This window comes from Chlamydotis macqueenii, chromosome 21, assembly GCF_036417535.1.
Source record: "Chlamydotis macqueenii isolate bChlMac1 chromosome 21, bChlMac1.mat, whole genome shotgun sequence".
NCBI lineage: Eukaryota > Metazoa > Chordata > Aves > Otidiformes > Otididae > Chlamydotis > Chlamydotis macqueenii.
The window spans coordinates 8,225,141-8,251,503 of record NC_141576.1 but is presented as its reverse complement, the minus strand read 5'-3'; the positions used below and the strand labels follow the sequence as shown (position 1 = coordinate 8,251,503).

General features: G+C 47.5%; 1 protein-coding gene across 2 annotated transcripts in view; it reads left to right on the top strand.

The window, feature by feature from the left end:
- EPHB2 (EPH receptor B2) overlaps window positions 1–20,937 on the top strand; it is a 128,373-nt gene extending 107,436 nt beyond the window's left edge. The window contains exons 7-16 of one of the 2 annotated variants that reach the window (XM_086764322.1): window positions 4,624–4,786; window positions 5,412–5,520; window positions 5,714–5,778; window positions 7,810–7,932; window positions 8,354–8,601; window positions 9,287–9,502; window positions 11,919–12,068; window positions 15,901–16,094; window positions 16,791–16,946; window positions 19,890–20,937. In XM_086764322.1, coding sequence (XP_086620448.1) covers window positions 4,624–4,786; window positions 5,412–5,520; window positions 5,714–5,778; window positions 7,810–7,932; window positions 8,354–8,601; window positions 9,287–9,502; window positions 11,919–12,068; window positions 15,901–16,094; window positions 16,791–16,946; window positions 19,890–19,998 — 1,533 coding nt within the window. In that variant the 3' untranslated portion in view covers window positions 19,999–20,937. Of the gene's footprint in view, window positions 1–4,623; window positions 4,787–5,411; window positions 5,521–5,710; window positions 5,779–7,809; window positions 7,933–8,353; window positions 8,602–9,286; window positions 9,503–11,918; window positions 12,069–15,900; window positions 16,095–16,790; window positions 16,947–19,889 lie in introns of both variants that reach the window. The other variant, XM_086764321.1, reaches the window with a different exon arrangement.
- The last annotated feature ends 5,426 nt before the right edge of the window (window positions 20,938–26,363 follow it).

Sequence of the window (26,363 nt, the reverse complement as noted above, 5' to 3'; positions counted from 1 at the left end):
GAATGAATATTTCAGTATTAATAGAAAACAGCTGTTCACAGTACCTGAAACAAAGGTATATTTTTGTTTCCATTTCACAGATTATTTATAACTTTGCTATTATTAGAAGCTCTTAAAAATGCCTGTACAGAGGCAACACGGTGATCTTCTTTCACTTGTAGTTAGTTAGAGCAAATCAGTGCAACTTGTTACGCAAACAAGTGTCTGCTCTCTGTGGTCCTCTTTTTAATGTTGTTTTGGGTTTTTTTTAACCTCCAAGAGGCACCTGCCAATGTTTGTCTTATTAATAAAAGTAAGTGTTGTCTTCATTTAGAAAGGGCGTAGTAGTTTTTGTCCAAAGTTGCCAAATTCATCCCGGAGTGTGGGAACTGGAGACCCACTGCAGTGTCAGGCACTGCAAAGAATAATTAGCTCTCCTTGTTATGCGAAATTATTTGGCTTAGGGTGTGCAGTAAGTTACTCATTTTGTAATTGTTTTTAGACATTCCGCCCATCCCTTGTGCCCAGTTTGGTCACCAATGTGAATATTTTAGGAGGCACAGGAGCCCTTTGATGTCTCCAACCCATGCTGGGGAAAGGGCACGGGCTGGCTGTGGGGCTGAAGGCTGGGGGAGAGGTGACCTGTGGCAGCTGATGGTGGAGATGGAGGTGGGAGTAGAGCTGGCTGTGGCCTTTGTGGTGCCCAGGAGCTTCTGGCAGGGACAGCTGGAAGCACTGCTCCTGGTCTGGCTCAGAGGGCTTTCCTGGTCTCCAGCTGCAGTGTTGGACACAAGCAGCATCCCCGAGCCTTGGGCCAAAGCTGCCGCTGGTTTTTCCCACAGGTGTTTCCCACCTATCCTCAGGATGGATCAAGAGCTGAGATGCCCCTTACCCCCATGCTGCCCAAACCCTTGGAGCAGGCTCTGTCTGGGGAAAACCAAAATGAGAAGATTAAGAGGAAACCTTTCCAGGGAGCCTTGCGATAGCTTTCCTGCAGTCCCAGTCCCTGCCCAAGGTCCATGTTGCCTCTGTCTCGGGCTCAGTTTTCTTGTGAGAGGCATCCAGACACTCTTAACCACAACCAAATACCTGGCCGGGTATCTTGAGATCTCCCCACAAGTGGTGTTCCCCATGAGAGTCTGGGAGCTGCAGACTCCACGGATCCACCCACAGAGTGGCCGGCAGGACCCTGTTACCACATCTGAGCATCCCTCCTAACACACTTGATCCCATGGGGACCGAAATTCAGATGTGTGTGATGGTTTGGCACACAGCCTTGGACTAGCTTTGTATGTGTGCCTCTGTTTGCTTCAGGAACCACAGCAGATTGCCACTGTGCAGACGCACAGAGGAGCTGTCTGCCAAATTAAGTCGGTTGACATTTTTCTTTGGCTTTTTTCTTCTTTCTTTGGCTGATAAAGCATGACTTTTTAGAAACAAATTTTGCAAATCCTTTGGGCATTTCACAGACTATCCATCTTTCAAGAAGCTCTTTCTTTGTTGATCAGCTTTTGGTTTCAGCTTAAATTTGACTTATGGGAGAGGGAAACAAATGAGGACTCAAAATCAAAACTATGAGGAAATAAGAAGTGTGTTATTTTGAATTAAGATTTCCAAACTCAAACCAAAATCAGCAGGGAAAAAAAAAACAAAAACCCAACGAACCTCTGCAAAAAAAAACCAACAGCTTGGACTTGGACTTCAAACTACCTGGGATGCCCTGGACCTGCTGGAGAAGTCCAGAGGGGTGAAAGGGGAGAAGCGTTTGAAGTGAATGCAAGGGTTGCTGGAGAGATGATGGCTAAGCAATATGTGCTGGGAAAAGAATATGTTTGATAAGAGAGGGTGGAGAGGTGTAAATGCTCTTTCCTTGCCATCTGGGATTAAAGGAGAGCACACTCAAGAGCACACCTACCTGAGATAGACAGACATCAATTTCCCAGGCTATAAACTTGTAAGCATGCCCGTTGCATTCAATTTAAAGTCCTCCAGGAGCAGGGATGATGTTCCCTCAAACAGCTGGACAAATTATTTTAAGACAACTGTGGTGTTAGTGCCATCCAAGGGCCTGGGAGGATTCATCCAAGCCCTTGAGCACCAAAACTGTAAACATTTCCTGACCTATTTCTCTCCTGCCCTGCCTGGGAAGAGTCCAAGAGAGTGCTGAGGCCTGATCAGACAAACAAGGCAATCAGTTTTCTGTGTACTCATCTTTTCTTGATCTTTCTTGTCTGTGTACCTGTAATTTTCATTGTCTAATTCCCAAACACCCAGCAACACACAGGCATCTTCAGCGCCAGGTCCAGATGGATAAAACTGGTGATGTAGTTTTTAGAAGAGAAAACTGCTTCTGTACACTGTTAATATTGGAGGAGCTGCTCTGCATTCCCCTGCAGAATGATGTGCCATAGGCATTTCCAAGCTGCGCACTTGGAGAAACACGTTCCTGCCAGACCGCTCTCTTAGTAGCCATCCACACCAGAGCACTGCTCAATCAAAAGCTTGATACAAGAAGAAATTAACTCCATAAATGCTGCCTTTCAGCTGCTTTGCAGCTGTGAGACAAATAGTCAGCATAAACTCAGGTCATGAGTATAATCTGTCTTGCAAATGCCAGTGCACTTGCAATTCAGCTCTAGCACAGTGACTAACTGAGAATGTACCGGGCTCTCCCAGGAACATGAGGAGAACATTGGTTCAACATGGTCTGCTGTATGAAGCCCCATGGTGAACGACTGCTCTTTGTGGGCTTCTAATGTTGCTGGTACCACGGCTTCTGGCTGTGCAGAAGATCCTCTGAGTGAGGGCACCAGTGCTGTTCTCAGAAGTGAATGAACCTGAAAGCAAAGTCACCAGATGGCTAGTAATGTGGAGAGTGAAAATAAATGAGATCAGCAGCCCCAAAAAGCAAACTCTGCCATTTATTAGTGGGTAAGACTACCTCTGACTCATCCTGTGGTCCAGCAGCTGAAGAGGCTGAGGACACAGGCCCCTCTAGGCAAAAGGTATGCAAAGTTGGGTGCAAGGCTCTCCATTGACTTCTGCTTACCGTTGCCTGCAGGCAACCAAAGCAGCACAAGAGAGCAACAGCCTGCACAACTTGCACCTTTGTGTGAGGAAACCTTGTTCATCACTAGATGGGATCTTCTGCCTGATTGCCTCTGAAGATAATCAGGGTGCTGGAGCACCTCTCCTGTAAGGCCAAGCTGAGAGAGTTGGGGCTGCTCAGCCTGGAGAAGAGAAGGCTCCAGGGAGACCTTATAGCAGCCTTCCAGTACATCAAAGGGGCCTACAAAAAAGATGGGGAGAGACTGTTCAGCAGGGCCTGTTGTGATAAGATGAGGGGTGATGGTTTTAAAATAGAGGGAAGTAGATTCAGATTAGTCATGAGGAAAAGTTCCTTTATGCTGAGGGTGATGGAGCACTGGCCCAGGTTGCCCAGAGAGGTGGTGGATGCCCCATCCTTGGAAACGTTCAAGGCCAGGCTGGATGAGGCTCTGAGCAACCTGATCTGGTTGGAGATGTCCCTGCTCCTGGCAGAAGGGTGTTGGACTGGACGGGCTTTAAAGGTCCCTTCCAACCCAAACCATTCCGTGACTCTATGATACCCTCTGTTGTTCAGGAGTCCACTGCAGAAGAATTTGGTGAGGAGGAGTGGACGCTTTACTCCTCACTGGGAGTTTCACTCTGATCTTACGGTACCATGGGACAAGAAGAAATCCCTCCATGCTCCCCCAGTGGAGTTTCATAGCTGAGACAGAAACCCAGTCACTTGTTGGCACCCTCAGTCCCACTTGATGGGATTGCACTGTGTGTCTGACTTCTTTCTGCCAGTCTCTGCCTACTTCTCGTGAGGTTATCTAACCTCTCTGGTGAGTGGGGTGGGGGTTCTTGGGCTTGCTGAGCCCTTTGCAGTGACTTGAAGTTAGCAGATCTCAGGGACTCGCTTGTAGACTTGCCAGCTCAGATTCTGAGCTGTCAGCTGCTGGTCTGTTCCAACCAGTATTCCTGCCTAGGCAGCCTGACCTGCCAGATCGGAGGTGTTACCAGAAAGGATCAGCACTTTCAACATAGCTACAGAAATTTTATTCAAAGATAGGTCTGTGTCTCCTTTTATGGCCTCTCATGCTCACAGCTTGGCTTTCCTAAGATTTTTCTGTTTTCCAGAAACACCGTGCTGTTTGCATATCCTGCTGCTTTGCACTGACTTTCAAGACTTCATGGCTGCCAGGCAACTGGCCACCTTGCCCTGATCATAAGAAGCATCACATTCAGTATCATCTTTCATCCTCCTCTCTTGACCTATTTCTCCATGTCCCTGGGAGGGACAGGGTCTGTCTGTTCTCTTGTACAGTGGCTAGCACAAGGAGAGCCTGGCCCATCCACTGGTGCTTCTGGATGCTCAGCTAAGGGCACCTTACAGATATCTCTGGGGAGCCCAGAGATATCCGTACTCCCATTCCTGCTCCTATGTCTCCCTGCCAGGAGGCAGGCTCAGAGGAATCGCCTGTTTGTTCAGGCCCATGGTCTCCCCATGGGGGTCTCTCCACCCACACTGCCCTGGTCTCCTGTGCTTCCTCCTCGAAATACCGCACCTGATTCTGGATGCATTTTTCTGATGACAGATTTGCATTTTCTTGGCAGGATCTGAGTGAGTTAAATTCAACAACTGTGAAGAGCCCCACCAACACTGTGGCAGTGCAAAACCTCAAAGCTGGCACCATCTACGTCTTCCAGGTGCGGGCGCGTACTGTGGCCGGGTATGGCCGGTATAGTGGCAAGATGTATTTCCAGACCATGACTGAAGGTGAGTCTTCAGCTGCCTCTGCGTAAAGGTGATGCAGGGTCTAGAGAGACTTGAACAAGATGGAGATATTATCCCTTCAAGGGTGCATTGACAAGTCTTATTCAACCTGGCAAGACCTGGAGAGAGGTGTGGACACCTCCATGCGGGGAATCACATTATCAATTGGCCAATTTCTGCCAAGATTTTCTGGCATAAGGATATGTCCACTCAGTTGGATTTAGAGAAAACAAAATTAATTATTTTCACGTGCACAGCTGTTGATGACAAATGCAGACCTGGGTCTCCATTTTCTAAATTTGTGCTGCTAAATAAAACAGGCCAAGCCAGTTTTCTGGCCCTGAGGCCAAGTAGCAAGGCACAGTATGCATCCATGGGACTAAACTTTCCCACCCAGAAGGGATAGCTACATCCAGCCTTCTTACTGAGGCACATCCCGTCATAGTTAACATGAGCCATGCCTGGGACAGCACTGGCTGTCCCGGACCAAAGCCATGCTAGGAAGCCCATTAGCAATGGCCATGCAAATGTAGAGCAATGCTCAGGGCCATGCTCTGACCTTGATGAACTTGTTAGTGTAGACCCATCCTGTGCCACAGTAACCAGTTCCCTCTTCCTTGCGTGCCAGCCGAGTACCAGACCAGTGTCCAGGAGAAGCTGCCGCTCATCATCGGCTCCTCCGCGGCAGGACTGGTGTTCCTCATTGCTGTTGTAATCATCGTGATTGTGTGCAACAGGTCAGTCAGTCTGAGCGCACGACACGGCGCTGGGGCTGCACAAGGGGGTGGCAGTTGGCGATGTAGGGTGGCAGGGGGAGGGGAGGGGAGGATGGGGACAGGAAGGTGAAGGGGGAAAGAGATGCCCTTGCAGTGCGTCTCTCAGCCCCGATGGACCCCTGCTAGGGCTCAGGACTCCCTTTCTTTCCAGAAGACGGGGCTTTGAGCGTGCTGATTCCGAGTACACTGACAAGCTGCAGCACTATACCAGTGGCCACAGTACGTACCGCGGCCCCCCGCCTGGCCTGGGGGTCCGCTCTCTCTTCGGTTTGTGTTCCTGTTCACTCATTCCTTGTGGCATGCGGGGAGGGCTCAGGCCGCCTAGCCAGGCAGGCGTGTGCGTGTGCAGACAGGAGGACCTCCATGCTGTCTAGATCCCCCACCAGTCTCCTATGATCTAGATCCCTGCCCTGTCTCGTAGAGTCCATGCTCGGCAGACCTGCATGCTGTCGGGTGCCAAGCGTGCAGTGAACACCCGTGCATGCCCTACAAACCCCGGCGACATCCAACACGCAGCCCTTCATGTGCCACTAAAGCCTCACCCTCTTCTGCGGTGTGACTCGTGCCGCCACGAATTGTCATGCTGCTCTGACTCCTGAGCTTGCCCAGCTTGTGGGCAGCAGGGAGACCCCTTTCCCAAACCACCCACATCCAACAGAGTTCTATCCTTCTGCAGGAACTTACATACCTCCAGGTCCCTTTGCTAGAGCCCATCCCAGTGCTCCCAGAATCCTAGTAGATACCAGATATATCTATATATATAGGTATATAGTACAATACGTAACATGCCCTCTCCTGCAGCCTCCCTCTTCCAACATCCCTGTGTATTGCAAGGCACTCCCTCACATCCAGCATTCCTGCTCAAGACCTCACTGTGCACCCTGTGTCACCCCAGGACGTCCTCCTTCCCCTCATTAACCCCTCGCTGCATGCCCTCGGAAAAGCCTTTCTCCTCCCTCGCTAGAGACCTGCCACTCTAATCCTGCTTTGTTCCAATCTCAGTTGTTATTTACCTCTCTGTCCTTTTTATACCTTGTTCCTGTACAGACCTGAGCCTTGTTCAGAAAATGGAAAATATCAGTAGTGTTTCAGCACCGGACTCGCTATTGCCTCTGCATTTACCTGGGAGGCGTTTCCCAAAAGGCAGGGCGCTGAATCGCAGCTCTGTGCCAGAGCAGCAGCGCGCTGACTGCATTACTGTAACTTACCAGGAAAAATGGCACTCTTCAGGAAAGATTATGTAAATGCAACTCTCAGTTGTTTGTCAGTCCGTGCTGCATGTGTAAACATACATTCACACTTTCTCCCAGGGTCTGGTGCAGAACATGACAGCTTCAGGCTGGGATGGCATTAATAACTGTGCCTTCACAACTGTTGGAACGGGCTCAATGCCACCGGATGCAGATGAACTGATAACGGGGCTGGGGTGCATTTAGCCACGTCGTCACTTGAGACGCCAGTCCAAGGCACAGTCCCTGCTCAGCTCCTCAGCAGTGATGGCTGTGGAGAGGCTACAGCTTATGGTTAGCAAATTGTAGCCCTGTAGGCATTGCAGCAACTCCCCTGAATCCTACCAGCATCCTACGTGTGGAGCTGGGACCCATGCCTCCGGTTGGGCTCCTTATTTAGTGAGCCGTGAGCTCTGCTGTCCAAATAATCCCTATTTAGGGGCAAACCAGTGGCCCGGACAGTGAGTGTAGAAAGGGGAGAATTGCAGGACTGCAGGTAAGAGCTGTCCCACGGTGTAGGTAGCGCACAGTGTGGCCATCAGCAGTCCAACCTCACCATGTCCCGTGGCCACTGCCTTTCACATAAGCATATCGTTGTGTCTTCTGGTCTGCACAGAAGGAAGAGCTTGGCTTTTGCAGTTTCCTCAGTGTCTCCTGCAGCTTCTCTTGGTCGTGTTGAGGCTATCAAGAGGGAACCTAACCTCAGGAATCCTGCTGCAGGGGATGTGCGGTTCTCTGTGGTCACAGTTTGCAGTCCTAGCTAATGATGCAGCCCTCCACTACCCCAACAATGACTTATGGGCCAATATTCTCTAGAATCTAGCTTTAATATTCTGTGCAAACATGGCTCTGCATGTCGTTTCTCAAACTGCTTTGCTGTGTCTACTTCATCGTCTTGATTATGCAACTTGCTGGGGTAAAAAAGACCCTTGCACAAATAGGTTTCTCTTTTCCTTGATGCCACTCATCAGCCATTCCATTTGCATCTGTCTGTCTGACTCTCTCCCTCACCTTTATGCAGTGACTCCAGGGATGAAGATTTATATCGATCCGTTCACCTACGAAGATCCCAACGAGGCTGTCAGGGAATTTGCAAAAGAAATCGATATCTCTTGTGTCAAAATCGAGCAGGTGATCGGGGCAGGTAGGTGAACTGTAAATGCCTGGCTGACCCTCAGCACCACAGTATCCTTTGAGGTGTCAGGCTTTGGTGAGGATTTAGCCTACATGTACTGGGAAAATTAGTGTCAGTAAGGTCTTACCGTTAGCCCCAGCCTGGACAAGCAGGAGCAAGGTGGTTCAGTGCTGGAGGAGCAAGTCCATCCAGTGCTGGAGACAAGGAGTTCCCATGTACGTATAGTGTCCAGTGCTACTCACAAGCGATGAGGAGCCTGAAGGGAGGTCTTTGGTGTGGAACAAGGGAGGAATCACAAAGCAGATGGTGGGTGGTCAGCTCAGGGGCGTGCAGGGCGGGCATGGCTGGAGCCCATGGGAGCAAGGTCCCTCTTGGAGAAAGGCTTCCCTTGGGAAGCTGACAAGTCCTACCTCTTTCCCTCTGTTCACAGGGGAGTTTGGTGAGGTGTGCAGTGGTCATCTCAAGCTTCCTGGCAAAAGAGAGATCTTTGTGGCCATCAAGACGCTGAAATCTGGTTACACGGAGAAGCAAAGACGAGACTTCTTGAGTGAAGCCAGCATTATGGGGCAGTTTGACCACCCCAACGTCATCCACCTGGAGGGGGTGGTGACCAAGAGTTCACCAGTCATGATCATTACTGAGTTCATGGAGAATGGCTCACTGGACTCCTTCTTGCGGGTATGAGATCCCAGGAGCATGCGGCCCCAGAGGTTGTGTTGAGCCGCAGGAGGACTGGAGGGGAAGGTTCCCTCCCCTGTGCCAGTGTAACAGTGCCCTTCGCTGGCCCGCATTCCCTCCCACTGGGACAGCTGCTGCATAGTCTAGAGGTCTGTGTCTCAGGAACACAGGTGGAGGTGGCACCAAGGCTGCCATCTGTTACACATGTGAGTCCACTCATGCTAGCGAAAGGCTGTGCCTAGCTGCATGCATGCCCACAGATGCATTTAGAAACTGCCTTTGTGGACATGGAGGGACAGTCTGACGTAGCTTTAACACAGCAGGACTTCACCTCCAGCTGCTCTGTCTAAATATTTATAGGTCTGAGTTTGAAATGGATAATTCACTGTATTGAAAGGAGATAACCTGCTTAATGGGAATAGGTTGCTCCTTCTGAACACTCTTGTGCAAGGTGTGGCAGATCTGCCACCTTTGGATCACAGCATCCACAGGGTGTGTGAGGGTGACTTCCAGCCCCATGAGCTCTCCACTCTCCACCCTCTTGCTTTGAGAGGGAACTTACATACTCGTGGCATAGCTGTGTCTTGACATGCAGTGTAGACAGAGGCTACGGCCTGTTTGCCAGACTATGGCAGACTGTGAGTTTGCTCCTCTCATGTGGACTCTTTCCCTCTCTTCTCCAAAGCAAAACGATGGGCAGTTCACAGTGATCCAGCTGGTGGGCATGTTGCGGGGCATCGCAGCAGGCATGAAGTACCTGTCCGACATGAACTACGTGCACCGGGACCTGGCTGCCCGCAACATCCTAGTGAACAGCAACCTGGTCTGCAAAGTGTCCGACTTCGGCCTCTCCCGTTTTCTGGAAGACGACACCTCTGATCCCACCTACACCAGTGCGCTGGTAAAGCTGCTCTTGCAGAGGAGGAGGCATGGGTGGTGAGGGAAGGAGTGAGGGAGAGGGGGAGATCCCTCCTTGATGTGGGGAGCACTTTTTCAGGGTGCCAGTGGTGGAAATAAGGTGCCAGATGGGAAGGACCAATGGAATGAACCAAGGAAGATTTTCTCGTGCAAGGCCCTGGCTAGTGGCTGTCGATGGACCCTATAGTTATTCCTGTGGATGACTAAGCCTTCTTCCAAACATGTCTGCAAACATACACATGTCCCTGATAAAGCCCTTAGTTGGAATGATGCATTATCCTGCCATTATTATAATGCCTATGACAGGACATCTTGGAAGTAGGTGTTGATAGAGCTGGGGCATGATCTGTAGGAAATCATCTCTCCTGGATCTTTTGAAGTTGCCAGTGATGAGATGGCTGGTATAGCTCTTAGTGAATTGTAACAGTAGTTGAATACCTAACAAACACCTAAAAATGCGTACTTTTGCACTTGTGTAGCTTCAAACATCAACCATGCAATCTTATACAGCCATCCTATGGCTTTTAGAAACACTAGCAACATTTATTTTTCACAACATGATCCTTACAATCAATTAGCTTTCCCTTTGTTAAGCTAAATACATGGAAGCGTCTGCTGTTCACTGCTGTTTTCTATTCCTGTTATTGTGCCTGTAGCTTTTCTCTCTGTCATCTCTAATTTATTCCCCTTGAACTGCAGGCACTGTAGCAGGACATATATTACCCATAGTGATAGAATATGTGTGCCCACTGTTACAGAGTACCAGAAGGAATAGTGTCTTCTACTTCAAAATGCACCATCCTCAAACATTCCAAGATGCATGAGTGTTTTTTATTATAATTATCCCAGAGACCTTGTGTCCATGGATGGGGAACAGCCGCAAGCTATAACTTGGGAGCTTCATGCTGGACCTTACGAAAATCTCTTTTTCTAACAGAGGGTGAAGCTCTGGGTCAGATCACCAGACAGGTGGGAGGTCTCCCTGAAGTGAGTTCCCATGAGGATCCTCCAAATATACCTAGTCTGTAATTTTTACTTTAGGACTTCTTTTTTAGCATTTTTTGAAATCCACTGTTTGTCAGGAGCTCTGTTAAGAGTATGCCTGATGGAGAGGACATCATGTTTGTATGGAATGCTTGGTCTCCCTGTCTTGTGGAAAACAAAATATTTTGTCTGAGATTTGTGTCTGTGAGAAGATTAAACAACATTACCTTTTTTTCATTATTCTAGCATGCACAGGGTCTGAGTCCTATTAAGTCCTAGGAGACCCTTAATAAGACGTTATTCATTGACAAGATATAATGTTCCTTAATCTTCGCACAGCCACAAAACACAGACAATTTTGCTTGTTTTTCAGCACAGGGGAAGATTTTCCCTTCAGAAGGTCCCTCGAGTTGTGAATGGCTCAAGTCCAAAGACCCTAGTAGAAAATCAGGAGGCTGCAAGGGCTCAAGCAGAGCATTGCAATCCCTGTGGCCCCATGCTGTGTATGCCACTCTTGTGCACTTCGGTGCATAGCTTAACTCCTCTATGGGAGTGGAGAGTCCTTCTGATTTCCCAGAGCTGCTGTTGCCCAGCAGGATGACAGAAACCCCAGTGCCCACCCAGTCCATCCCATTTCCCACCAGTGACCAAACATGCCATACTAAAGAAGAAGTTCACTCCGCCTCTGTATCCAGAAATGGGCAGGAGGAAAAACTGCTGGATCGTGTATGAATCGACAAAAGGACTGACATACAGGGACTTCAGCTCAAGAGAATGATACATCACTGACTTCGAAGAGTCTACAGATGTAGAAAGCTGAAGAGGATGGTGTTGTAATTCCTTTTATTCTGCCCTGGAGATAGCTAGGTGACAGCAAATGTATGGAAGGAGATTCAAAGGGGATCAGTTTGGATTTTTCTACATTCATAGCCATTCATTTTTCTACAGAAGACCCTACTAGCACAATGGGCATTTCATCATGCCAAAGGTTGCTATAGCAGTAGGCAGGTGGAAGGAGCTGGACTTATTTAATATGATAAAGAGGAGGCTGAGGGGACATCTATAAGTGACCTGCAGTACCTGAAGGGCAGTTACGAAGAAGACAGAGCCAAACTCCTTGCAATGGTATCAGATGATATAATAAGGGGCAATAGGAAAAACCGTGCCGTGGGAGGTTCAAGGTGAATAACAGGAAAAGCTTCTTCCCCAAGAGGATGGTGCAGCCCTGGGATAGGTCACCACACAAATGGGGGAAATCGTCATCCTTGAAGGTTTCCCAGACTTGGCTGGACAAGTCCTGTGGTCCCTTCCTTCTAGGATTTTACCAGCATACTGGAGGCAAATATTTTGGACACTTACCTTTATCAGTTATTCTTACTCTTTCTGTTACCGTCCTCTCTGTTTTTTTCCCACAGGGTGGGAAGATCCCAATACGGTGGACGGCACCTGAGGCAATTCAGTACCGAAAATTCACATCGGCCAGTGATGTGTGGAGCTATGGAATAGTCATGTGGGAGGTGATGTCGTATGGCGAGCGGCCTTACTGGGATATGACCAATCAAGATGTGAGTTGTTAGAAACAAGGAGCAGAAACACTGAAATTGGGAGCATTGCAAGGCAAACTACTGCTAGACCCAGCCTGTAGCATGTCTGGAGCTTTCTCTGTCATGGGAGATGTGTCCAAGGTCAACACCTTTGGAAGAAGTAACAGGGATAACTTTGGCTTTTGTTCTGATCCCATTGTATTGCTGAGGCATTGGTTAGGGACTGTACAACACCCACTGCAGTAGGACAGGGTTAATGTGAGCACTCTCAGCTGTGGTAGACAGATGCCCAGGAGGAAAAGGAGCAGGTGAGTGGAAAAGGAAGTGCTGCCACTGACCTGAGAGCTCCTTGATCTTCATCTGCAGGAGACCACACGCATTTGGTGGAAGTCTGTTATAGAGTCAGAGAATGGTTAGAGTTGGAAGTGACCTTTAAACATCATCTAGTCAAACCCCTTTGCCATAGTCAAGGACCTCTTCCACTAGATGGTCATTAAATCTCGCATGGCAAGCTTGGACTGTGATGCATAAGAAGCTAAGCAACTTGTATGCAGCTAGAAGCCAAAACCACAAGCTATTTGAGAACATGCTTAATTTTAAATACTTTATGACTTTTCTCTGATTCAGGTGGAACTGTTATGTGCACTTGTTGGTCCCTGGGACCCAGGCAGTTTCCGTGAGTCCTTACCTCCATGCAAGGATGACCTGTGGGTGCAGTCCACACTTTCACCATAGCAATGCCATTCTCCCTGTTTCTCTTGACCTGATACCTGAGTGGTCAAAGCCCATCTGTCCAGTGGCAGTGAGTGTCCTGCAGAGTGCTACACCTGCACATGTATGTTGAGAAGACCCCTTTGGAGTGGGGCTCTCAGGTCTCTCTGAAGAGCTGCCCTTCTTCATGTGGTCTTCACCTCTTGAACCCTCAGGATCTAACACCAAGGTCCTGGGTAGACCCTTGGTGTGCACAAGGCTTGTCCTCACCCTCTGCTGCAAGCCTGGGTCTTGCAAACCTGCATGTTACAGCATCTGCCTGGCTTCCAGCTTGTTTCAGAGCTGCCTCTGGGCAGGCCATTGGAAGCCTTCAGACTGCCACCACCGTCTCCATCATCCTATGGGCTCCTGAAAAAACCCTGCCTTACAGGGACTGAGTAAAAGCCAAGTTCCCACCTGACTCCTACAATTCCTCCTGTCCTGATGGCAAATGAGACTTTTTTTGAGTCAATATAATGCCACTTGTGCCATGTCAGGTTTCTCCAAAGTGGGACAATTGCCTCGTTACTGCCTGGTGGGGAATTTATTCAAGTGAGTCCCCAATGCCTGGAGCAGATACATAATATCTTAGCACCTTTGGCTGTTCATGACCTTGCCCCAGCCCCTGGCACACTGGAAAAGTCTTTGCATCAGTTGTTTGAACCAAAGGGAAGGGAATTAGGGGTATGCCCATCTCAGAAAGGACAATTCCCTCCCTTTAAGTCTTCATTATCACCTGCAGTTTCAAGTATTTCCTGGAGCTACCCTTTTCCCTACCCTTTTCCCTACCTCGGCATCCCTCTGTATGCATAGCCCTCTGCCATCCCCCTCCCTCGTCCTCCTCCCCTGGACCTCTTCCCTCAATGGTTTTTCCTGCCACAGCCCCTGTGCTGCGGCAGCATCAATTTAGCCGGCAGGGATGCTCGTCTCCTTGACACAGCCTGCTGTGTGGTGCCTGTCCCCAGCCTCTTCTTCCCCTTCTTCTGCTGCAGGACATTGCGCCTCAGAAGCTGTCACCACTTAATTGCAGCTGGTCCTCCCTTTGAATGAGCGCGCGGCAGATATTTGCTGCAGATTAGCCTCCTGACCCTGGGGGGTGAGCGCCTGGGGAGGCTGGCGGGGAGAGAGGAGGCAGAGAGTGCAGCCTGTGCCTGCTCATGGGACGCGTCTGATGGCAGCAAGGCAGGCGGCTTGTAGGGAAATGGTTTGATCCATGCCGGAGATGAGTACCTATGCTTGCATGATGCCCCTACTCAGCCCTGCTCCCCTCATGCTTCCCCTCAACTCTGTCTCAGACAGATCTGCGATCCAGAGAGCTGGGAGAGTGGACAGTTTGCACCTCTTGGGAGAATCCCTGAACAGGAGCCAAGAGCTGCACAGAGCACATCAATGATGCCTCAGATCAGACCTTCACAGGCCCAGTGGGGCACCGTTGTGTCTAGCCAGGGGGACAGAGGGAGGGAGGACTCCTTCCATCTGGCATAATTTGGCAGCAGCTGTGCCAGCTCCCTTCAGTCTCAGGTCAGCCTGCCCAGCACCTTGGCCACGCACATCAGTGTCTGGAGCACCCTCCCAACCCGTTCTGTGTCTGAAATCCTGCCAGATCCCTCACCTCTCACCCTTGGCTTCAATCTGCCACCTCCCTTGGAGCAGCAGCCTTCTACTGCTGCAGCACCTCCAGTGTCTCCTCTCTACCAACCATTCCCTGCTGGTCCCCCAGTCCCAACTACAGAATCCTTTATTTTCTCTGTGTAACCTTCCTGCTCAACAATGCAGATTTCTGTCCTTGGAAGTAAGCAAGACAGTTGGACAGAGCCATGGCAGCCTTGATCACATGGTGAGAATAGCCAGAGACATCAAGGTCTTTCCTCTGGATCCCTGAGGGAGGTTCTGTCAATCTCCTTCCACTTTTGTGTCATCCCTGTGCAGAGTCGGCCATTTCAAAATGCCGCCCCTGATTTCAGTCACTGCACTATCCTCAATTCTGTTTTTTTTTGTTGCCACGCACAGGCCTGTTTCTAGTGTCTAAGGCTCCTTCTGCTTGCCTTTCAGTGCCGGTGCTCTGTATGACCATAGGATGCATAAGGCCAAGAAGGCAGGAGAAGCCTGTCTGTCTCATGCCTCTGTCAGAGGAACATGTCCCTGGAAAAAGTTGTGCAGCTCCATCCTCCTTGATTACTCAGGAGGGGATGGAGGGCTACAGGTACAGAGAGACAGGGAGATGGGATTTCCCTTGAAGAACATCCTCTAGCCCTTGTGCATCTGCTGTTCCCACTGAACATTACAAGACCAGACATTTTCCCAGGTCGTGTGGTGCGGTAAGGGGAGACCAAACAGGCAGCAGCCAAAACCTTCTGGAGCATGGCTTACGCAAGGTGTACTGCAACCCTTCTCTGCATGCTGTAGCAAAGTTCTCCTGTGCCTGGCTCTGCTGAGCAAGGTCCTGGTCCTCCCCACTGCGTGCCTCAGTTTGCAAGTGCACAGGATCGTGGGGAGATCCTGCTCTTACTGCTGGCTCGGCACACCCAGCCCTGTCCCGTGACACAACACTGTCACCTGGAAGGGCTGGGTTGTTTGCAGGAGTAGGAAACACCACTGGAGGAAGGAAGACACAGGGGCAGCTTCCCCTGCCTGTGACTCACAAGCAGACCCTTCACTGGAGGGGATGTTCTCCTCCCAGTGAGCTGTTGTATTGTGCTGTGTGCCCATCCGAAAACATGAACCTTCTCCCTGACTCACCTTTCTCATGCCTGGAGCTGCGGGTTCACACATCCTTGTCAAGGTAGGGGTGCTCTTTTTTCCCAGATTAGGAGACTGATGGGCATGGCTCATTACAAGTATTCAGCAAGGCTGCATGTCGACTGAGCGAGGCTGGCACCTCCTTACAGGATGACATGATGTCCAGAGGGCTGGGAGTTAGAGTAGCGTGTTGCTACAAGAACAGGTGGCTGAGATGATAGGCGGCAGTAAGTGTAGGCAGAGCAGCCCCGTTGCAGTATGGTTGGCCATGCCAGTCACCCTCAGGATCCAAGAAAAGGAACATTATGAATTAAATAAATAGATTTTATTGCCACTGCATTGTTTTCTTTTTCTCCTCTCTCAGGTAATAAATGCTATCGAGCAGGACTATCGGCTCCCACCACCTATGGATTGTCCAAATGCCCTGCACCAGCTGATGCTTGACTGTTGGCAGAAGGATCGAAACCATAGACCCAAATTTGGGCAAATTGTCAACACCTTAGATAAAATGATTCGAAATCCTAACAGCCTGAAAGCCATGGCACCTCTTTCCTCTGGGTATGTATCTCTGTCTCACTCTTGTCCTTTGGCTTCTATTTGCAAATCTGCTATCCTTTGTGTCCTGGTGGGCACCATCTGTGCATCTCTCTAGGCTAGCTATTTAAAAGGCAGCTTGGCCAGTATTGTTTGGTCCTTTATAGGAAGAGCATTAAAAGATGTCAAGTCCCTCTCCTTGGACATTTTATGTCTGGTGAACACGGACAGCTCATTGAGTTGGGCAGTGTATTCTAACTATGCAGAAGAGCATCTTGGTTTCATGTATATGTGATTGCTGGATGGGTGTGGTTGCTTTGGTGTTCCAATTCCACACACAGTGGAGGCAAATAAAGCCTCGTCAGGCAGTATGAAGTTTCCCTGCACTGGTGGGGATACACCAACTTGTGGTTTGTTGGCGCTGGCCCCATTATAAGAATGTACTTTCTCACCTTACGCAGCCAGGATTTTAGAGCTTCATCCCATCATCTTTGATGACTCCTACCTCCCCTGTATGAACAGATCCAGAAAGACTTCTCTGATGCTCTACACAAATCCTTCCCTCAGTTGAAAAGAGTGCTTTCTGGCTGGTACTTTTAATACAGTGCGGTGCAGGCACTGTGAATGATGCTGGTCCAGGTCCCTCCAGCTGATGTAGGGTGCAGAAATACACATGCTTGCTGCTGTTTGTTCTGCTCATTCCCCATTTCTGTGTTGCAGGATGAACCTCCCTCTCCTTGACCGCACAATCCCGGATTATACCAGCTTCAATACTGTGGATGAATGGCTGGATGCCATCAAGATGAGCCAGTACAAGGAGAGCTTTGCCAGTGCTGGCTTCACCACCTTTGACATAGTATCTCAGATGACTGTAGAGTAAGTGCCCAGGCTTTTAGTCCCAAACCACAAGGAAAAGTGTCAGTAGTAACAACTGGTTGTTATTGAATTAGGTGGTTTTTTTTCATGATGTAGTTTTACTTTTATAGAATTTGTTGCTTTGTGGACTCACTTCTGGTCTATACAGTTTCTGCAGAACTTCTTTGTTTTGCAGGGTCTGTCTTGTCTCCAGACTGTGTGTCTGTCTGTCACTTCATATCTGCAGAATTCATTTCCATACTATCAGGCTATATGTCCACACTGTGAAAAAAAAAACCACAAGCAAACCCACAAGGGTCTCCAAAACTCCAACATGGAACAAATGGGGATTTCAGGCTGGCATCAGGCAATTCTCCAGCCACTCAAGAACATTTTTAGACTCCGCAGCCCTCTTCAATGTTTGGCTTATTAGTGATGGAGACAAGCAAACAAACTTGCCTAAGAAAGGCCTCTAAAAGTCCAGATGGTTTCAAGTTTGTTCTGAATTGTCCTGCATCCACTAAAAACATCCCTCAGTGGCAAAATCTTAGCAAGTCCTTCAGAGAAAGCAGGCAGCTGAAATCCATTCGTGGTGTTTTTTTAAATCCCTTGGGGCTAGCTGGGGCTTTGATGCCTCTTGTGAAAAATTTGTCGTTGGTTGCAGTTAACTTTAGAAACCCTGCCTAAGAAAGCGCCAAGCATTAAAGCCATCCGTAAGTGCTACAGTGTCTCTGTGCCTGGTAACCAGGAGGGTTTTTGGATTTGGTGCCTAATTCCAGACTTTAACTCTACCGATGAATCAGAATCTGTTCATGCAAACAACCAAACTGACCTTTTCTGGCTTTTTGTTCTTATTTGCTGCCAGGAAATTAAAATGGCAATTCTGACTGTTTCAGTATATCTGCAGTACAACCCTGAGGCCCTGGGGATGATTTTCCTGTGTTCATACAACAGGAAGAGGGTCCATAAAATCTGAAGGACAGGGAAGAAGAACAACCCAAGCCTGCCTAGGTTGTACTATATATAACAGCAAACAGTTCTGCAGGCAGTCCAGCTAATGAAGTCTGTTTTTTCACAGACATGCTCAATCTCTCCCTCAATGCCACTTCTCCCAGTTCCTTTCTATGTCCCTCACAATATCTTCCAAGTCCTTTCTGAGTGTCTTCATCACAATCACAACTCATTTCCCCACCAGTTTTGACAAACCTCCCTTCCACATTTCTTACCTGCTTGGCTGGACATAATAATAGTGAGAATGACACTCCAAGTCCTTCTTCCTTGGGAAATCATGCTGCGACATTAGTTGAAACCACCTTCTAATGCTCGCTGGTCTTTGCAGAAGTAGATAATCATGTAAGTAAAGCTGAATTGCCATGAGACACCGTTTTCTTCAAATTTGCATAGCCAGCAAAATGTAAATGTTTACTGAAGACTGCTTCAGGTCACCTAATCCACGTGGTTTCAACACTGACCTACTTGAAAAGTTTCTCACTTGTTTGTCTGCAGGCTGGGACACGGATCTATGTCCAGGGCAGAAAGCTTTGGAAACACAGGGCTGTGCAGGGCCACAGTCTTATTCTGATTTGCAGACATGAGTGAAGACTTTGGGCTTTGCTCCCAATCAGAACAAAAGCAAAAGTCCAAGTGCCAAACTCATCCAATGAGGAAAATTCTCTAGCTTAGCACATCTGGCTGGGATGGAGGAGGGAATGGAAAGCCCTTGCAGAAGAAAAGCAGTCGCTGTGAAGGATATCATTCTGGGTGCCAGAGTTGTGTAGTGTGCTAGCAGGTTTCCAGTTGCTTTGCTGAGCAGGAGACTGGGCAGCAGCAAAACTGTGGCTTGGATGTTCCCTCTCACACCGATCTCAGAGGGCATGGGCTGAAGCATGCTCCAATGTTGGTCTCCAACAAGTTACCACCAGCCAGAATGTGTAAATCTACGGCGTAGCCCCATGCCCAGATTTCCTTCTTCATGCTCCTTTTGTTTGAACAGAGAGACAAGGTCTAAAGCAAGCTCTAAAGGAAACATACAGGCTCATGTGCCTCTCATGGTATAGGATTTTTTCCACTTTTCCTTGGAGCTCCTGTTTACCCTTCTTTGCCCATTGGTTTCCACTCTAAAACAGGCAAGGATTTTGTCATGCTTCCTCTTAAAAGTCTGTTCCTAACACTCAACGAAGGAGAAAAGGCAACTGAAAACCCTTAGAGTCAGGTATGTGGCACGTCTCATAAATGCCATCTGGTCCCTGATCAGAAGAATTAATGACTGAGATTTATCCGCCAAGAGGGAGATGAGTACCTAACTCAGCTGGAGTGATCGCAGATAGGACCAACACAGAGTCACACTTATGCTCTAGACATGACCTTTGTTTTTCTCAGATCCCTAATACCTATAAAAAAAAAAACAGAAGCAGTGCAAAAATGAGATTGCTATGATTTAGCAAAGGGGAAGGTTTCAAAAGTTTATCACTTCATGACCTCATCAGATCAAAGCAAAAGTAGCAAGAACAGCCATCATCTGCACAGAGGGAGTTCTGTTCATATGTCTGCAGGGATGGAAAAAAATGGGCTACTGTGTCACAAAATGAGAGAGAAAATCCAACCATGTACAGAAAGAAGCAAAACAACACAAGGGTTGAAAATTGAAGGCAAATTCACTTACAAGCAGTGAGCAGAGCTTGTGGGATTTCATTTCACACTCTCTATTGAGGCTTCCAGTACTCTGGGGGTGCTGCAGGTAGGTAGCAAATGCAAAGATTGGGAAGGTAAGTCAGGAAGAGTCAAAGAGAAAGAGTAGAGGTTTCACCAAGTTTGCCTACATTTGTTGCAACTGTGGAATAAATCTGTGGAGACTTCAACTCCCTACACGCCACGTTCCAGGGGTATGCTCATACATGGGCTTGTTCTGCTGTGAGAAAATGTCTTCTGGTATTTATGCAGTGTTTGTTTCTTTTCCTCCCAAAGGGACATTCTACGAGTTGGGGTCACTTTAGCAGGACACCAGAAGAAAATTCTGAACAGTATCCAGGTGATGAGAGCACAGATGAACCAAATTCAGTCTGTGGAGGTTTGATAGCTACGTGTCCTCCTACTCCTCTTCCTTGAGGCCCTGCTCCCCTTTGCCCCTGTATGTCCGAGCTCCAGTTCTTGAGTGTTCTGCATGGACCAGAGACGGCAGCTGCTCTGAGGATCATGGCAACAGGAAGAAATGCCCTGTCGTCAACAATGAGAAGTCGCCAAAAGCTTCTAGAATTTAAGCAATGAAAAAGGGAACAAAAAAAAAAAACCACAAACCACTATTTTGAAAAAAAAAAAAAACTATGAAATATTTTTAAATAATAATAAAGCAATTGTATTCTTGGAAAGGGCTCCAAGACCAATGGGAGTCTCCAAAGGAAGAGAAAAGAGCAGCTTCATCTACTTCCTCTTGCACAAGGCTGCTGCAGCTGGGTCCAGACACCTCTGGAGCAATGAGACTTTTTCAAGAAGATGAGTGCAAAGAAAGGTCACTAGAAGCACTTCTCTTTCTCACATGGGATGGCGGCTCTGGGAATGTCCTGCAGCCAACAGTCCTTCCTGAAAGCCCCTACTAGCAAATCAAAGGGGAGAGAGAGCTTAAGCTATTTGGTGCTGTGGAACCAAATGTATCTCAGAAATTGATGGACTTCTTCAAAAACTGAAGACTTTTTTTTAAAAAAAAAAAAAATAAACTGAGACTAGAAGAGGCTGTTTCCAACAAATGAGAAGGAATCTGTAATGCTTAGGGGGGTGGGGATGGGGAAAACCAATCCTTTTTACATCTCTTATTTTCTGTTGTCATGGAACAGTTTTGTGAGTGACAGTTTCCTAAGGGTCTGTCCATCCACCCTCCAGTGGCATCATTGTCTCATACATATCATATGCACAAGACTTTTAGTGATGTCCTCACTAGATGCCAATGATCTTTTCCCAGAAGACTTCCCAAGTACAGTATGTAGTAGGTTTTGATTACAAACACTGACGTGTACCTTTATTTTTCCATTGTCATTGTTGGGAGATTTGTCCTTTTACCTTGTTTTGCTAACACCTGTTTGTGAGTTTGGGGTTGTAAATTTTTGTTTGGTTGGTTGAGGTTTTTTTAATTGACATTTTAAATGACATCTCCAAGCATCATATCATTCAAGAACTTAAATCCCTTCCCTGTGGAAGGAAAAATTGCAGCTTTTTGACAATATGCCAGGAGAAAAATTTTTTTATATGCACATTTCCACCCATTTGCTTGTTCGTTATTTTGCATTTTCTCATGGCCCAATGGATGTTTCTAACTGTTGGGTTTCCGGTTGTTCGCCAAGATGAAATGACCACCTGCTCGATTCAGGGTTGCTGATGCAGGGGTGAGCAACATCACAGAGGGTTTGGTTGGGGGTTTGCAGCAGGGAGGGAAAGACAGGGGAGGGTGAATGGGTTGTGGGAGGGAATGATGACTCCACAGCTGGCTGCCAGAGCCGTTTGGAAACGTCTGACTGCTTAGAAAGGTGTCAGATTGGTACACATTCCACAGAGAGGCAGGGTAGGTCCAGTCCTCTTAAGAGGAGCTTGCGGCATGTGGTTTCTCGGAGTCTGGATTGTGTTAGCTGCCAGGTTGTGGATGGTTCATTACAGGAACCGAGCTCTATGGATGTGCTCTGTGCCCTTTGGGGACACAGTCCCTTTGTTAGACAATGCACTGGGCGCTCTGAGGCATCTTCAGTCTCAGCTAGTCTCCTTGAGGAGAGCCTGAGACAGCAAAGGCAAAAACTCTGATCTATTAGCCCAGATCTCCAGAGACAAAATGCTGTGGTTGAAGCTGAATGGTCAATCAGTGGATTTATAAATTAGAGAAATAAATACTTTACTGACTGACCAGGTCTTTGGTATGTGTAAATACCACTAACCAAGCACAGGCGGGAATTGGACTTGTTCTCCCCGCTCAGTCCCACCTCATATCTTTTTAAACATGCCTACCACCACCCACCTCTGGCCATGTGTGGCATATTTCCACACATCTCGTGGCTGTGGCCAGTATAACTTGTGTTTACAAGCCCTGGTCTGCCATTGCTGTGTTATTCCTTGGTCCTCCGCTTGTTTTCAGCAGCATGGAGTGTTGAAGGCATGTTCATTGGGAGCTGGTTTGCTGTATTTTCCAGGAGTTGAATGGAAGTGGAAGTGTGTCTGCTGTGGATGAAACTCCCAAGCTGTCTAGACATCTGTGGCCAGACATCACCTCCCTAGACTGCTTGTCAAATATGAGGCCATTTGTAAAATACTTAGTGTTTTCCAGTTTCAGACCAGATCCAACGACGAAGCACTTAATGAGCAGCAGCAGACCATTCCCTACAAGTGAGAATTACTTCTCTGCTTAGCTCCTGCACTGTCCCCATGTTTGGTGCACAGCTTCAGCAGCAGGGGCCTAAACTGGAGTTTTCCCTCCAGCCCCTATTCACCTGAAATCTCTAGTGCAGGATTGTATTTCCCTTTGTATACAGTCCTTCCCTGTTCTTGCATTCGAAAATGCATCTGTAGTTGTGTGACCATTAGTAGCAGGTGTGTGCAGGGTACACAGGGACATATTCCACGCTCAGTGGCTACAGTGCATCCCCTCTGACAGCAATGCTGTTGCCCTACACCTCTTTCAGATGGCAGAATATGATGTAGAGTGAAGGGTGAGTGGGCTATATGCGTGTTGTGTGCGGGTGGTGCCTGGATGTAATCAGCTGCCTGTCCTAGATTCAGCCTGTGTGAAGGGATCCTTTTAATGCCTTTGCATTTAAAAAGCACTGCTCCTGATTAGGAAACAGACTCAACTTTCAAAGAGCAGCCTGCAAAAATTAATGGTGTCAAGCAAACCACGCAAAGTGCTTGCAGAGGGCACGCAGAGAAACGAGTCTTCTCCGCACGCCCTGTCCTATAGAAGTACAGAGCAGTAGTGAGAACTTCTTACACGGTGCGTCCCTGTCTCACATTGTAGCTGCTGTATTTTAACAAGGAACAGTTGTCAGTCTTTCCCAAAGGCATGTCTGAAGCTGTTTGGTGGCGGTCCAGAGTGAGGGAAGCATGGTGCTGTGCCAAGTTGTCTAGCCACAGCCAACTGGCTACTTTATGTACAAGGGAGCTTTGCGAAGAGAGCAGTCTGTCTAGAAAACTCACCAGCAAATTCCTATGGGACAACCATGTGGAAGGAGCACATTATGCCCTTCAGTTGTCCTTCCCAGACAATTCTTGATGGTTCTCTGCCATCCCTTACATTCCTGCAGACACTAAGAAGGAACAATGGCCAGACAGCATCCCTTCAGAGCCAGTCATTGTTAGACAGGGCTTGGAAGAGCACTTCAAGTCTTCTTCATTTGGAGACATTTTGTCTTAAGGCACTGAATCTCCTCGCTGGCTAACATTATACACATCTACCTACCAGACCCAGCCCACTGTGAAGGAAGGGACCATGCCGAGCTCAGTGCCACAACTCACCAAAGCTGTGGCAGCTGCCTGCAGGACAGAGAAAGCACATCCTTGTCTTTTCTTCTGACCAAAAATCACATGATGTTGGTACTAAAAGTAACACATTCCCATCTGTTTTTACCAGGCATCGCTGTGACATACGTCTGTATTTGCCTGTGTAGGACTAATGGAGAACTGGACCTAAAATAGAAGTGATCCATAGAACACTGCAATTTTCTGTATCCTTCCAGCTCTCCTGGGAGCAGGAGGAACCAAGTTCCTGTACAGTACTTTGGTTGTAAATGCCTCTGGAGCATGCTCCAGTGGAGGGCAGAGTCACTGAAGTGACTTTAACGTATTTATTTCCTGGGTATCAAAAGTACTGCTATGAAATAGGAGCCTAATGGCAAAATTCAACTTTATGGGGAGAACATGTAACAAGGGGAAAGGGCACTTGCTACAATTGACACTGTGAAATACTGTTGTGCATGTGCATGTGTGCATGTGTGAATACTTAAAAATTATCACATTGAGATTTTCAGGCAGCTTGTTGCAATTTTCACATTTCCCCTCCTCCTTACAAGCTACCTCCCAGACCTACGCTTCTCCTGTTTCCCACTGCCATCTGCTGCTGAGGGTCACCATGTCTGGTGATGGTAGGAGAGCTGAGCAGGATCCTAGGTTGAAAATACTGAGTTGGTTGGCCTGTTGGAAGTTCAAATCTTGCAGAGCATCATGGGGCAAGAGAAAGCAAAACATACATAGATAATAAAAAGTTAAAATACATTCAGTGGGTAATTTTCAACTGTTGCCACTAGCCTTTTACCTGAAATTAACAGCACGGGGCTGTACCAGGCTAAAGAAAGAAGAAGATTGTAAGATACAGGACTGCCATGAGGAATCATTTGCCCTTGCCAGCTGTGGGAGCACAGAAACAGGGCACTGTGAACTGCACTCCTTTCCTCAAATTATCTTCCCCCCTCCGCAGTAAAATCTCAGAACTATTTTTCATAGACTTAATGGAGAGTTGTGGTTTTCAGCAGCGGAGGAGCTGCTTGTTGCGGTCTGACTTCTCCTCCCCGAAGTATCCTCACTACTGAGCAGTAGCTTTCAATGGCAGTAATCCACACACAGCACTTCCTTGTGATCCCGTTATATGTGGCTGTCACAGGGTTTACCAGTGATGCAGTATTAATTTAGTATTATAATTCAGATGTAGAGTTTTATCCCACAACTTCATGCTAGTCATTATACAGCAGAGCTATCTTAGCATTGTTGGACCAGTATGCACCAGTGCTAGCAAGAAGAGAACCACGTGCAGGGAAGCGTATAAAATTGTACCCGTGCAAGGCTGGAGAGAAAGCAGTGCCACATCTTCATGTGGCTCTGGCTTGTAAGGTATTGGCCAACCACAATAGCAGGACTGTGCTCTCTTCACTGGCTGCTTAACCACTGTCCAGTGCAGAGCTGCCTCCTGGTCTGGCATTTCATGAGCTCAGGAGAGAGGATGTTTTATCAGTATCAGGTTCTGGCTATACTAATAATGCTTTTCCCACATCTCCTGAAGTTTTTCTTTGAACTGGTGTTAAAGGAAAGGTTCTTTCCCAAAAATCGTAACACAGGCTGCAGATTAGGTGGGTTTGAGCAATTGAGAAAACTTCTTGTTATATTTTCCAGGCTGATTTATATGAAACCTGGAGTCAGGGCTTGAACTCTGCTGCATCATTAACAGTTGTATCCTCTGATGACATAATAAATCTGTGGCTGGCCTGGATGTATGAATCCAGAGTGTCTGAAAGTATCACTGTTGTCTGGTTTGGTTTAGTGGAATCTATTTTTATGATATATTTCATCTTCCGTCCCGTGTGTCTAACTTGAAGCTGATTTAATGTAGGCCTTTTTCCATCTTCAAAAATTTTACATACTTAGTTCTTCACATACGGGATTCAGCATTTCCTCCTTCAAAGTTATATGAACAACTAATGTAGTACCAACTTCATTTTTATATTCTGCTGGCAGTTATCCAATGCCATTAAGGGCATCCTAAAAATTATCTTCTTTGCTATGTTCCCCTCATTTTACACTGCAATCTCTTAGTGAACTGGTGTTTGACATACTTTCAACTTGAGGACCAATAGTCCTTTATATCAAACCAGATGAAATGTCCTCAGAGTTGCATGAGCTCTACCTGCTTGCAGTCAACACAACCACATTCTGTCATGAAGCTCAAGTTTGTGACTTCAGCTCTGGTCCCATTTGCTTATCATGTTGGTTCCACCATGTTCACAATTCAGTGCAATTCTGCCAGTGGCTGTCTCACGAGCAATTCCCACCAAAAAAAAATTCTCTTCTGTACTACTGATTTCATCCTATCATTGTTGAGAGCTGCTAGAATCCTCCTACTATGCAGAATATACATGGTTTTTTATCTTCAGTCACATTTTGGCCTTGTATTTAGACTTCACCAGGATGACTTTGCTTCCTCCACCTGTTGAGCCCTTCCCAAAGACAGGACACAGCTTTGGTCTGTGTTTGCTTCCATATGTGTTGCAATCTTCCATAATTCTCCTAGAAAATTCCCCACGCTCTGCAGGTATTTCCTGGAATTTACCTTATTGCTCGCTCTCTGTTATTCCTGCCAACTCCACTGACAAATGTTATTTGCAGAAATTTGGGACTGGAAGCAAAAAGTCCTCTCTCCCCACAAATCTTTTTTTGTCTTAATCTGCATTCGCAGCTGTCTTACAATTGATTCAGCAGTTTTTTTCCCTTTTTTTTTTCAATTCTGTAAGAAATTTCTCTGCAGTCCTGTGCTTTGTTGGAGTGCAGCACTTCTGTAGCACTGTCTGATCACTTACTTGCTCACTCCAACCACAGACTGTTAGATATTCATAGTACCCCTGATTGCCGTTCCTCCAAACAAGCCACTCAGCTTGACATTGTGTGCCTCATTTTCTTTCAGTAACTCCATTTTGCCATGAAAAA